General features: G+C 39.2%; 1 protein-coding gene across 5 annotated transcripts in view; it reads left to right on the top strand.

The window, feature by feature from the left end:
- Positions 1 to 873: 873 nt before the first annotated feature.
- Positions 874 to 13,510, top strand: part of CHRDL1 (chordin like 1) — a 111,475-nt gene continuing 98,838 nt past the window's right edge. For all 5 annotated transcript variants that reach the window (XM_081277665.1, XM_081277663.1, XM_081277666.1 and 2 more), the window contains exons 1-2: positions 874 to 1,281; positions 4,857 to 5,005. In XM_081277665.1, coding sequence (XP_081133791.1) covers positions 1,133 to 1,281; positions 4,857 to 5,005 — 298 coding nt within the window. In that variant the 5' untranslated portion in view covers positions 874 to 1,132. The remainder of the gene's footprint in view (positions 1,282 to 4,856; positions 5,006 to 13,510) is intronic.

Raw genomic sequence — 13,510 nt, 5'->3', positions numbered from 1 at the left:
AAATCTTCCTGTCCTGGCCGATCTCAAGAATGGGGGTAAAGAGGAGGTCGCTGAGCTGCCTCAGTTTTGCCATAGTCCCCTGCCCTATTTTTTTTTAAAGTACCCAGTAAGGATCTACACGTTAGGAATATTGATATTATGCAGTTCATGTAAAAATGCCCAGTAGCTGTCCTCTAAATTTAGGCACTACAGATATAAATGGGTACTGTTAAGGCAGCACTTTCAGGGACCTTAAAGGATTTTGATAATTTTTTGCAACTATGCTTCATTGAATGAACACAAATATGGAGTAGTTTGTCTCAGGTTCATCAAGACATCAGCAGTGCTGGGTGATTTTAAGGTTGGGGTCTTGGCCCAACTTGGACTCTCTGGGACTGCTAAAGCAGTTTTCTTCCTCAAGACCCTTAACAATTAGTACAGAGGCCCTTTCTGATGGGGCTTGGGAGCTCTCTTTGTAGCAGAAAGTAGACTTCGAAGTTCTCTCCAGCACCCCCCCCCCCCATCTCCATCCCGTCTTTACCGAGGCCAAACCTTTGTCACTTGCCACAATAAAGATCTGCGAAATGTCCCGAAATGTTAAAGCGACGTGCTAGGGCGTAATTTGCCGGGCCAGCCCAACTTGTATACAGTGCACCAGGATTGTACCAGGTGCGCCTGCAAAAGTCGTTTTGCCTCGCGAGAAAGGGTGAGGGGGTTCCAGGCAGGGAAGGCAGAAGGTAGCTAGGGTCTTCAGGGTGCGCGCGAGCGGTGGGAAGCTCCTAGGTGCATCCAGTGCACGGGGGAGGAGGGGCCGGAGGAGATGTGCGGTCCCTTTAAGACCCCAACGCTCGCCTAGCCAAAGGAGGGGGGGTGTAGTGGGGGCGCTGCGTGATGGGAAAGTCGCCTGCTGAGCCTCACACTTTCTCCCGGTTTTTAAACTTTCGGGTTGGGGAAGCAGGAATAAAGCCGTTGTGCGTGCTTGCAGGGGCTGCGTGCTTGCGGACTTCCCGCCAGCCGCGAGCGGCCCGCCTCTCGGGCCAAGTGGGGAGCGGGCAGCCGGGCGGGCAGGTGGCCCCGGGCCGGCGCGCCCGCGCCTTGGCTCTGCCCCCGGGAGCGGAGCGAGCCGCTGCTCCCTCGTGGTGTGAGGGCGGTGATGTTTTTCCTCCCACCCACTTTTGAGTCCCCCCTCCCCCCTCGCGCGCACTGTAGCTCTCGCCACAACCTGCGAGCCCCAGACCTCGGAGGAGCGTCCCGGGGAGCTCAGAGCGCGTGCACGCGTGGCAGACGGAGGCCAGTGCCCAGGTCAGTGAGCGATGCTCGGCTCCCGCTTCCCCCATGTCCCTTTCCAGCCTTTGCACAGGTGGGGTGCCTTCTGCTGGCTGGAGGCATCCCTGGTAGTTCCCCCAGGGAGCCTTGAACTTTGAGACCTGCCATCCCTAGTCGTCCTATGATCCAGCTGCCAGCCGCTGAGATGGAGGTGGGGCCCAAGGCACTGGACCCAGGCAGGTTGGGGGCTCTGGATTTGAACTCACAACTCGCCACTCCTCACTCGGCCTACGTTTCTACGTGTTCTGGTGCTTTCAGAGGCCACTAGGGTATTGCCTAACTGCCTAACTGGACTCTGCAGGCCCCATAATTCTGCATGTGTCCAAGAGCCTGTTTTCTCATTGATTGGTGTCCTGGACCGGTGGCTGATTAATACGTGTTAAAGTTAATGAAACTGGGTGGAGGGGCAAGAGGCTTCCCTCTCCTCTGGATATCTGCCTCATTTTCTGGCCAGGCCGCTGGGGTCAGAACTTAGACTCTAGGCTCAGGAAACAGTGGTATTGCTAGAACACAAGCCTAGAAAACCTGCCTTCCAGTCCCTCCCATCCCTGCCACTACCTCAATTTATTTGAATTCTCTGTCCCCCACTCTGTCGCCCTCTCCATGCCCATGTTGAAGGTGGCGTTGTGTGGAATGAAGTGAAATGACAGATAGAAAGGTGTTTTTTAAGCCAAATACAAGGCATTGTTTTGCTACTCCTAAGCAGCAAGGAAGGTATTGCCTCTGACAAGAGGTATCCTGGGCTAAGCCCTGACATTTTTTGGTGGCAAACCACCAGGAGTTAACTGAGCTTTTCTTGTTGGGTGGTAGTGTGAGGAGAGGATTTCAGCTGATGGACAAGGGCCTGAGACTCTAGTGTCTTTCTTATTGTTTGTCAGAAAGAAAATTGCTACCCTAGGGGCTATCCCACAGATGATAGTGAATGTGAGATTACAAGGTCAGTCAAGCCTCTCGGGAGGATTAAAGAGACACTGTGGGGTATGAAGAACTGACTAACATGTGCTCATCCCTTAGCCTTCCTTTGGGAATGTCTCTTTGGTTCTGTTCTACCCAGGAGACCTGTTCTGAGTGTGGGCTCCTGTCACTTGATGGCCCAGATTACTCTGCAGTTACAGCTGGGCAAGGAGCATTGGTCCCCTCACTTGATGTAAAGGAACAATGTGAATGCTTGTTTCAGGCAGGCACCTTAATCAATACCTTTCCTTTGTATCAGGCACTTTCCTGTTCTCTTATAAATTCCACAACCCTCCCGGACCAGCCCTCACCCCCATATTCATTGTAGGATTTTGTTTTCTTTGTTGCTTTCTTTTTGGGTCCTGGATCCCCCTGAAACTTGTCAATGGTTACATTTCTAAGTAACCTGTAAAAGAGTCAGTGCAAGTTTGATGGCCCAACAGCCTGTGTGAAGCCGACAGAGAGTTAATGCAGAAATAACTCCAGTTAACTGGGTCAAAGTATAATTTGAAAAATTAAGGACAGTTTGGCTCTTTGCAAGAATAAGAGTCGGATGTTTGCTGAGCATTGCTTGCTTGTGTTTATTCCTGCAGTCCCAACAAATGCCTTGAACCACCCTTTCTCCCAAAATAAAAAAAAAATTAAAAAGATAAAGAGAAATTGAATGGTAGGGAGACCTGGGAAGGGAACTCTTCTCGGTTCATATTTCTGCACAGAATACAAAGGCAGGACTTCAGGATCTTGTAAATCAAAAGTGAATATTTATAAAGCGATTCATTTTCTGATGTTCTCCATCACCGCCTGGGAGGCCACACAGATGACAGGAATGCCAAAAGAGATTAATTGCTCTCTAGTCACCAACTTTTCTATTTGCTCATAACATTAGCTGGGACCCAAGAAAAGCAAAAAATTCTAAGGGCCGTTTTCTTGCCAGCTTGAGTTATGAAGCAATGCTACTGTTCACCGAATCGCCCAACCATTGTACAAGAAAAACAACCCTGTTGGTTCTTGCATGGGGAGACCCAAAAGCTATGGTTTTAAAAATACCCCCTGAGATCTATATATGATTGTGATAAATTGGACTTCAGCAGTTTAAAAGCTCTCTCTTTTGGAAACCTGGGGTATAAGCTTATAAAAGTAGACTCAGGAAGAACCTCTCACTAAGGTGGGAAACTGCATTTAACTGTTCATGCAATTGTCTTGCTTCAGGGGAACCTGGTAGCTCTCAGGGTACAGAGATATTCTGAGGGATTGAAATTGAACCATAAACTCTCGGAGAGGACTAAGACTTCAGAATCCAGGATGTTGGAAACTAGGAACAATGTCTTAAGAGAATTTGATTCTTTTATAAGGAGCTGGGGAAAGGTAGAGAAAGAAGGCAGATGAGCCACTGCAAATCCTGCACGATAGCATAAATTATTCTCTATGATCAGTTTATTTCAGTTATATATGCATAATTTGAAACAATGGATGTTAAATGATGCTGGCAGCTTCCTAGCATTTAAAGTTGGAGCTGTGGCATCTACTTCAGAACCCAAAGAGAGTCAGTGCTCCAAAATGAGCATCTTGCATTCATTCAAATTCTTCATGCCCGATATTTAAATTGGGCTTTCTGAAAAGATCATTGAGTTTAGTTCCTAGTCAGGGTTAACCCCAGATTGAGTGTTGTGTTTCTTGACTATTTAAATATTTTCCAATCTCCTATTGGAAGAATTTTGCAAACTCTGAAGTCCATGGAAATGACTCGTGACTGAGTATGAGCTACAGCAAACTTTCTGTGCTCCAAGGCTCAAAACGCTTAAGATTTCTACCCCTTAGACTGGAAATGCCAATCTCATATTTTAAAGAATTGCAGTTCTTTTAATGGTCTTTAGCATGGTAGTACAAGGTGAATAAATGACCTGTTTTAGGTTGGCCTAACTTCTCTTAAAATGGGCCATTTTAAATTTCCATTTTACACTGGACTTTATGGGTAGGAATATGTCTGAACCATTCTAAGCAATAAAACTTTTCAGGTGTTGAATTGCATCCATTTGCTTGTTACATCTCTCTTCCAATGTAAGTAGCCAAACGGAAGATCCTTATGGATCTCATAGAGGACACTGGAGAAATATTGATCAATTTGTAATTGATCCCTAAAGTATTAATGATAACAGTAGTCTTGAAGCTTAGATTAATTAACTTCTACTTCAGAAATTGCCTGAGTCTCATGCCTATTATTTTTACCTTGCTTGCCAAAATAGCCATTTTGCAAACTCCAGTTTCTTTTTTCTCTCAAAAAAAAATCTCTTGAGAAATCAACTTTAATTCCCTTGGAAAGAAGGATTTCAAAATTTATTTTTTTATTTTCCTATGACTTGCTTGTAAAAAATTAGGTTCAGTGTTGGATAGTGATACATGCTCATTCATTTGAATTTTCTCTTACATCTTTGCAAGACCAGAGAGGAAGTCCTTTTTCTTATGTAGGCAAACAATGCTTGCACTCATGTAAATTCTCCAGCACTTCTTTTCTAGCAAGCTAGACCCCTAAGCATCAGTGATCCCTATCCGTTACAAGGGATCTGTTTTAAGTCTTTTTTTCTGCTTCTTTCCAACAGCTTGAGTACACTGCTCCTTGAAGATTCTGAGTTACATTTTGCAGTGACTCAAATGAGAAAAAAGTGGAAAATGGGAGGCGTGAAATACATCTTTTCCTTCCTGTTGTTCTCTCTTTTCCTAGAAGGAAGCAAAGCAGAACAAGTAAAACGTAAGTGTCTTGAGTTTAAAAATAATATACTTTCTTATAATTTCTTTGCAAATGTGGCTATATTCTGTAGGGACTGTGATTTAACCCAAATGTGGCCATTCTGCTATTCTATAAGAATAAAGTGAATGTTACTGGTTTATTCATGAGTTGATAAAATAATGAGGATTTTGAATAAGGCTAACTAAGTTTGGTGCTGTTTTTCTGATTATTATATAGTTTTCATCTCATAGAACACATGACACATTAGCCTATTTCCCCTTTCCTTTTCTAAACTGTACAAATCCCATTCCATTTTACGTAACTCTAGAAATATCTGACAGATGAGCTGGATTTTTTCCCAAATTTTAGATACTGAAGCAGAGGTTTTCAGTTTATGAAAAAGAATAACACAGAAAAGAAAAAAGAAAGAAAAGAAAAAAGGAAGAAAAGAAAAAGTAAAGCAGGCTCTCCCTGTTTCCTTGTGCTGAAAAACGGGGAAGGAAGAAACCTTCACATGAACTGGATTCAGATGAAAAATCCTTTGAGGAAATTGAGATTCCAGGGACCGTTAGTAAATTGGATGCCATTTATTGAAAGGAACGTCCCTGCAAAGCCAGGGAATATTTCTAGAAAGTCAGCGATCCGTGTGATGGGCTAACACATTGGAGAAAGCAGAGAGTGGCAAGAGAGGGTGATAATTAACCCTCCTTACCACCACATTTGGGAGATTTATGAGGAGCCATTGACATTTCTGTTCTTGTTAGGTGCTTTGTGCTGCCTTTGTATAGTATGGGCTCTACCTTCATCAGGCCAAGTGCAGCAACCTCTGAGGTGGCTGCTTGCTCTATATTTGAAGGAAAAACCATAGCTCTAGTTCCCCTTTATGGCTGCATCAGAAAGAAGCACAAAGTGGAATTGGTCCAAGAGGGGCATTCTCTGCTCCACTGAACTTATTCATGAGAAGAAGCTATGAAAATATTCTTGGTAGGAACTGCAGCACAGCAGCATCTGAAGCCATCACTTAAACATTTATCTCCTTTATCAGCATAAGTTAAATATATCAGGCAGAAGGCTTGCTGACAGGGAGGATGGTGCCAAGCTTATTCCATTGTTAAATGCATTTCTGTCCCACTGTGATTTTCATAGTAAACTTAATCTTCTTCCCAGGAGAAATAGTGATTTTGGTTAGGCTTTTAAGCATGAGTGCTCTGTAGTGCTATCTAGTAAGCTTGGGACACCAAAAGAAGTTTATCAGGGCATGATCTCAGTAAGGAAACTTGGATCCATGCCCCTCTCTCCTTGTATTCCTTAAACTACCTCCTCCGGCTTCTGCTTGAATATAGTCCATCTTCAGAGCCTTCCTCTTCCAAAAGTTCTTCTTGATTTAAGTGGATGTGATAGAAATATTGTAGATTTATTCGTAGCTCAACTTATAATCATCAGGAATTAAACATCCCTCCTCTCTTAGAAAGAAACTTCCATTATGGCCTGTTACTGATGGCTTCCTGGAGAAAGCATGGACCTCTAATTAGACCATCTCTTCTGTGAGGCCTTCGATATTTAAGAAGTATTGAAGAACATAGTCCATGAAACTTAAAGCTTTGTTGAAAAACCAAAGAGAGATGTAATTTTAAAAATACTTATGCACCCAAATTAGTATTTTCTAATGTTTCATAGTGCCTATGAATTTGTCCCCAGCCATTTTAATATCCAAGTGGCATAAAAGCAATTGTGTAACATATGGCCTAAAGCACACAATTCTGGTCTGATATTTCAGGATTATAGTCATAAGATGAGTCCAAGTTCATTCCCTCAGTGAGCCTCATTCTGTGTGGCTGCACCCAAGCTGACTATCTCAAAGATGTACAAAGTTATTTCTACTAAAGAGGAAACCTCAAAGTGTGTGTTCCATTAAGTTGACTTAAAACACACACACACACAGACACACACACACACACACACAATATGCATGCAGAGACAATGCACTTCTAATGATGAGAAGTTAGAAACAGAAATGTCAATCCATAGGGGATTGGTTACGTAAATGATCAAAGTAATATAATATACTACCATTTGAAAGGACTGCTTAATGAAAATTTGGTGGTTCTAGAAAATGTATATATTAACTTATTTTTAGATTTCTTAAATTATAATTAACATTTGCTTATTATTCAAAACAAAACGAAAATATCTAACTGCATAAAGAACATGTACCCCTTAACTCCCATTTCATTCTCCAAAAGTAAACATAACTAGTGATTTGCTATACGCACTTCAAAACTTTTCTTTGTGTTCAGAAACCATACACACATGTCTATATGGTTTTTTCTTTCACAGAAATTGGAGCTTATACACATTTTCCTGTAACATGCTTTTACTCAACAATATGAGTAGGATATCCTTTGATATCATAACATTGCAATATAATAGTGCCATATCCTTTCTAATGTTTTTATAGCTTCCAATTGTGTATGTGTACAATGATTTTTTTAGCCAGTCTCTATTTGTAGATATTAAGGCTGATTCCATTTTCCCATTATAAGCAAGGTATTAGTGAACATCTTAGACACTAATGAAAGTATTTGTGAGAAATTTGTAGACAAAGTGCATGCTCAGTTTTTAAAAAATATTTATTTGTAGATGAACACACAGTATCTTTATTTATTTTTATGTGGTACTGAGGATTGAACCCAGTGCCTCACAAATGTGAGGCAAGCACTTTACCACTGAACTACAGCCCGAACCTCAAAATGTTCAGTTTTAATCTTGGTAAATACTGCCAAACTTCTCCTCAAATAAGTTGTATTAATTTACAATCTCACCATCTGTCTATGGGAGTCCATTTATAATAACTTTGGAGAGTATTAATCTTTGTACTTAGAGGACTGTTTAATATGAGAAATCATATTTTAGTTTTGCTTTGATTTTTCTATTACTGTAGCATCTTTTCAACAATATTTTAGTTCAATTAAATTTCTTCAGTGAATTACCTGTGTTTTTTTTTCATTTGGGCTGCATATCTTATTTATGTATAAAAGCTTATTTATTAACCTTTTGTTATTTCAAATTTTGTCACTAGCCTTTTATATAACATATATTATTTTTCTCATTCTGTCATTTGCTTTAAACTTTGTATAAGTTGTATTTTTTCATATTGAAGTTTTAAAATTTTATGTATTCAGATATATTATTCATTTCCTGTATGGCTGCTGGATTTCTTATTCCTAAGATTTTTCCCACCTATAGTCTTATATTTTCTTCTGCTGCTGCCAAAATTTAGAGGTTTATCCATATTTTTCTATTCCATTTGAAATTTATATTCATGCATGGTATACAATAGGGAACTATTTTTTTAATCTCGGAATGTTAAGATTATGAATGTTATTTTTGTTCTTCTTTGTGCTGCTTCTATCTATTCCAAAGTTTCCACAGTTGGCAAGTATGGCTTTTTCATCAGGGAAAAGTCTTTTAAAGTAAAAGAATATCACATTTCTCATGTTTTTACTGTCCTGTTCTGGAGAAGGGTAGTTGGTATGGGAGTTGATGAAGGTCAAGCAGGTTTATTTTTTAAATTTAAAAAGTAACTGGGAAAACGAGAAATAAACCTTCATATCTCTCTTTGTGGTCTCATTCCATTTTACCCAAGGAACCCAAAATATTTTCTGGAGCTGGTTTGAATATAAACTTGTAAGTCAAGGAAGGGATTCTGTCTCTCCTATTTGGGGCATCATGGTGGAATGTAGGTGGAATACTCTTATGGTGAAAGATGCTCTCTCAATTGAAGGGAGAAATATGACAAGGGCTAGAAAAAAATGCTTTATTCGAGGAAAGGTCTTTGACAAGAAATGGTGAAGGTTTGTGCTGCCACTTGCTGTTAGCTAATTAGCCACAGTTACAGTTGTTTTCATAAGAGAGAAGACAGGCTTCCCAGACCAGGAAATACTGATAATGCACTTCAATGGATGAATGAGCCATTTGTTGCTTATGTAAAAGTTTGTTACTGTCCACCCCCCAGCAAGGTTTGAGGTCTTTAGCCAGGGAAAGATCTTTCTGTAACTCCATTATGTTCTGTTGTTAAAGTTGTAGTCAATGAGGCCAGGAAGTTCTTTTGAAGTTCAAAGGAGCGTAACATTCACAGCATAATATTCATGCAAATATGGGACAAATGGGCTGAAGAGTTCATCCCGTTTGGCAGATCTAACTTAGGTAATGAACTATTGATCAAAGTGAGGTTGAAAATTGAATTATTAAAAATATTCTATTATGTATTTCTAATGGGCCAGCCTGTGCCAAGTCTGGCAAAGACTTAGAGAGAAATTGTTCACATATCTATTTCATGGAGTCTATCCCTGCTTTATAAGGTGAATTGATTGGATCTTCAAGGGACCTGGTTCTCATTCATTTTTTTCCTTAAGAGAAAAAAGTTTCTAACATTCGTATTTGGCTTAAAGTGGGCCTCTGGACTTCTCAGGAAAGGAAGGCCATGAAAAGATTGAAGAGAAGGAAGAAGATACTTAGAAAGCTTGAGATATGTGAAGCACCATCTTCAGAGGCCACCAGACCTCTCTGTCTCTGTTGTGAAAGCCGGCCAGAAAGGCATGGGTTTTCCAGGTTCTTCTTGGACATTTAAGGTGATTATTGGATAATAATAAGAAGCAAGCAAAAAAGTAGACCTAGTCACATCTTAGAAGTTTAAGTAGTTGGAAGTAGAAGAAAGGAATTATATTTTAAAATTAGATAGTTTCATGTTTTTTAAAGTAAATTCTTAATTATTATTTTATTTTGGGAGACTACAGTGTGGCTTGGCATGGAGGTTCTGAAGTTAGCCTAGATTCAGCTCCCAGCTCCATGACTGTCTTATGTACCTTGGGAATGTTACTTATCCATTCCAGCAATAGTTTTCTTATCAGAGCACAGGGGAAACAATAGCATAATGATTATCATCATGGTAATTTGAAGAATAAATGAAATTGTGTATACCAAGTGCTTTTGCACAGTGCCTGCTCGTAGTAAGCTTTTTTTTTTAAAAAAAATGTTTTTTTAGATGTTAGTGAACCTTTAATTTATTTATTTTTATGTGGTGCTGAGGATTGAACCCAGAGCCTCACACATACTAGGCATGCTCTTTACCACTGAGCTACAACCTCAACCCTCATAGTTAGCTTTTTTTAAACTACCTTTTTAGTTGCTGGTGGACTTTTATTTATTCAGATTTATATGCAGTGCTGAGAATCACACTCACTGCCTTACACATGTGAGGCAAGTGCTCCACCACTGAGCCACAACCCATCCTTCATAGTTAGCTTTTAATGAATGGTAGCTATTAGAGCAATTCTCTAACAAGCCAAATGATATTATACCCCTAATTTTAAGATGGATATTTGAAACCAAATGAGGTCAAATGACCATACAGGTACGAAGAGCAAGTCCTAGCCAGAGTCAGGAACCAAAATCCATGTCTCTAAATTCAGTGTTCTGTTTACTATACCAATTTGCCTCTAGCAATTCTTTGAGGAAGCCAATTCATTCTGTTGAATAGAAGCCCAGTCTCTTACACATGGTAGCTACTTAATACATTAGAGATGATCCAAGTGAATGAATAAAGAACTTTGTAACAGGAATTCCTAAGAGAGGCAGTATAATATTTGGGAGTTAAAAGACTGGGACTAGAACTGAAAATATTCAGGAACCTAAGGAATCTAAGCCAAAGGAAAGTTGTGAGGAAGGTTAAAAATATGTGCCTTTATATCCATACTTCTTAGATTTCCTTGCCTTCTCAGTAGGATTGGAATGTCCCTGTAGTTTAGTGGAAAGAGGACTGCACTTGAAGTCAAGAGACCTGATTTTTTGTCAGTCCTGTGATGCTTGCTGTGTGGTATTGGTTGAGTCATTTGTGTCCTTTGAAGTAAAAATTCTTTACTTATAAACTGAGAATTCTTGCTTCCTGGACAGAGAACTAAGGGACAACAAAATAGGGGATAGGGAGGCGGGGCAAGGGAAACCAAAGCCCTGGTTTTGGGTACTTGAAGCAAACTACCTGGACTTTATATATTGTCACAGAGTCGTTGCAAAATAATTCTATTCCTTTAAGATTTATAGCCTGGGGCTGGGGCTGGGGCTCAGTGGTAGAGTGCTTGCCTAGCATGTGTGAGGTTCTGGGTTCGATCTTGGAACCACATAAAAATAAAATAAAGGTACTGTATCCACCTACAACTTAAAAAGTTAAAAACAAGATTTGTAGCCTGGTTGTTTCAAAAAAGGTTAGATATAGTTTAGAGATGAAAGTCTAGGTGGAAAATAATGATTTTAAAGATGAAATAAAATAGAGGTCATCTGAAGAAAGCAGAAAGAATAGATGTATTTAGCATGTGGTTTAGTAGATTATAGCATTTGCACTGTAAATTTGGCTTATTCCTCCTGAAAAGATAAAAATAGAAATTTCAGGCTTGTTGGAACACTTGCAGATTCAGCTACAGACTATTCCCACCTCTCATCTACCACTCGGATTGATTATGAGATGTTTGAATAAAGCACATTCTGGATGGTACAAGAAAATCATCCTTAATCCTGGCTTCTTAGACGAGAGAAGAATTATCTATTTTGTATTTATTTATTAACCCTCTGTGAAAATAAGAATACAAACATTAAATTATAACTTAATAAACAGCTTTCCACAAACAGTAAGGGAATGCAGTACAGGTCCTTTACCTTTGAGTGACATTAGTTAATTGAAAGATACAACATAGTATTCTTAAACACATGGATGTTCAATATGCTTACTAGACTGAATTGTCAACTACCCTACCAGATGCCCTAAGCAACCTTTACATCAATATAATATCTTTTATGATTTAAAAATAGATGCTCATTGTTAAACATGCAGAAAATACATAAAACTACAAGGAAAACAAAAATCAGCAGTAATCTCAACCACAGTTATTTGTGTGTGTTTTTTTTCTAAGTTCAGCTATATATACATATCATTTTACAAAAATGAAGCACAATCTTGTAACCAGTTTAGATCAGGGTTTATTATGTCTATTCACAATTGGAGTCTTAAAATGCACTGATGGTGAAGAAATAGTGGAAATTGGGTGGTTTACATTTGCATGGGATGTAAATTTGATTCTGTTGTAAAAAGTTTGAGTCCAACTTGTTTTCTTGACCAAAGAAAAAGAAACTATTCATGACAAAATGGAAAGTGTCCTTTAACTGAGGCTTGTGAAGCTGAGGTGCAGACAGAAAGAATAATTGGTTTTATCTTTGAATAGGAGCTTGTATTTTTGCCCCAAATCCTAGGCCATAAGACATGGAAGAGATTATCTCTGCTAGAAAAATATACTCAGGTCAGGTTACATCAGCCAAGTAACATTTCTATGAAAGGATCTCCCCGTGTCCTTATAAGAAAGATTAATGAGAATACTATCAACTATCAATTAGCCATACTAATCAGAGATAGAAGTTCACAATGAATTGGAATTTCATGGAAAATCTCCAGTTTTTATTTTAGCCAATGGTATTACCTTGCTTGACTGTCAAACCTCTTGAATTATAAACCCTTTTCTTTTCATTGTTTGCCCACCTGTTAGCAAAAAACTGAAATAGCCACAAGACGAATAATAGGAGGCCCATACTGTGAATAGGACACTCAACATATATGTCCAGTGGAAAATATATATATAAAATTTGGGGCAAATGATCCAGTGAATAGGAATAAGATAGTTAATTCCAGGATAAGGAAATCAGCTGTATTTACAGAATGAAGAATTTGGCTTCTTTCTGGCTTCCCCTTTTCACTGGTTTCCTCAGCCTAGAAATGAAGTCTTAAAGTCCTGAGGGAATTTGATAGTCTTCAACTTTAGAAACTCTATGCCAGAGAAATTAGAAAAAAATTATGCAATTACTATATATTGCCCTTCATACAATTCTGATAAACAACAGAAGAAAAGTATTTATGCCTTTAGTTTTCTTCACTGCTCTAGAAACTTTTTTTTAATATTCACTTATTTTTAGTTGTAGTTGGACACAATACCTTTATTTTATTTGTTTTTATTTTTAAGTGGTGCTGAGGATTGAACCCAGGGCTTTGCACATGCTAGGCGAGCACTCTACCACTGAGCCTCAACCCCAGCCATCTAGGAACTTTTTTAAAAAAATAAATAATTAAAGAAGAAATTTATTCCCTGGTTGAGGTGGGAGGATGGCAAGTTCAAAGCCAGCTTCAGCAATTTAGTGAGGCCCTAGGCAACTGACCGAGACCTTGTCTCAAAATAAAAATAAAAAGGGCTGGGGATGTGGCTCAGTGGTTAAGCGCCCCTGGGTTCAACCCTTGGAAAAAAGAAGAAAATTTGTTTACTTGTATCTATTCATATAATGAACAGCAAAGATCCATCTCTCCTTCTCCACTGACCATATGTGTTATAATAGAATAAATATTATTGTAATACTGACATGATGGTGTGTCTACAGTAATAGCTCTTATCAAAAACAGTTCATGGAATGTTTTCTTGCTTTTGGATTGGTGAT

This window comes from Spermophilus citellus (genome assembly GCF_964194105.1).
Source record: "Spermophilus citellus genome assembly, chromosome: X".
Lineage (NCBI taxonomy): Eukaryota > Metazoa > Chordata > Mammalia > Rodentia > Sciuridae > Spermophilus > Spermophilus citellus.
The sequence above is the reverse complement of the archived record's forward strand: the minus strand, read 5'-3'. Positions and strand labels throughout refer to the sequence as shown.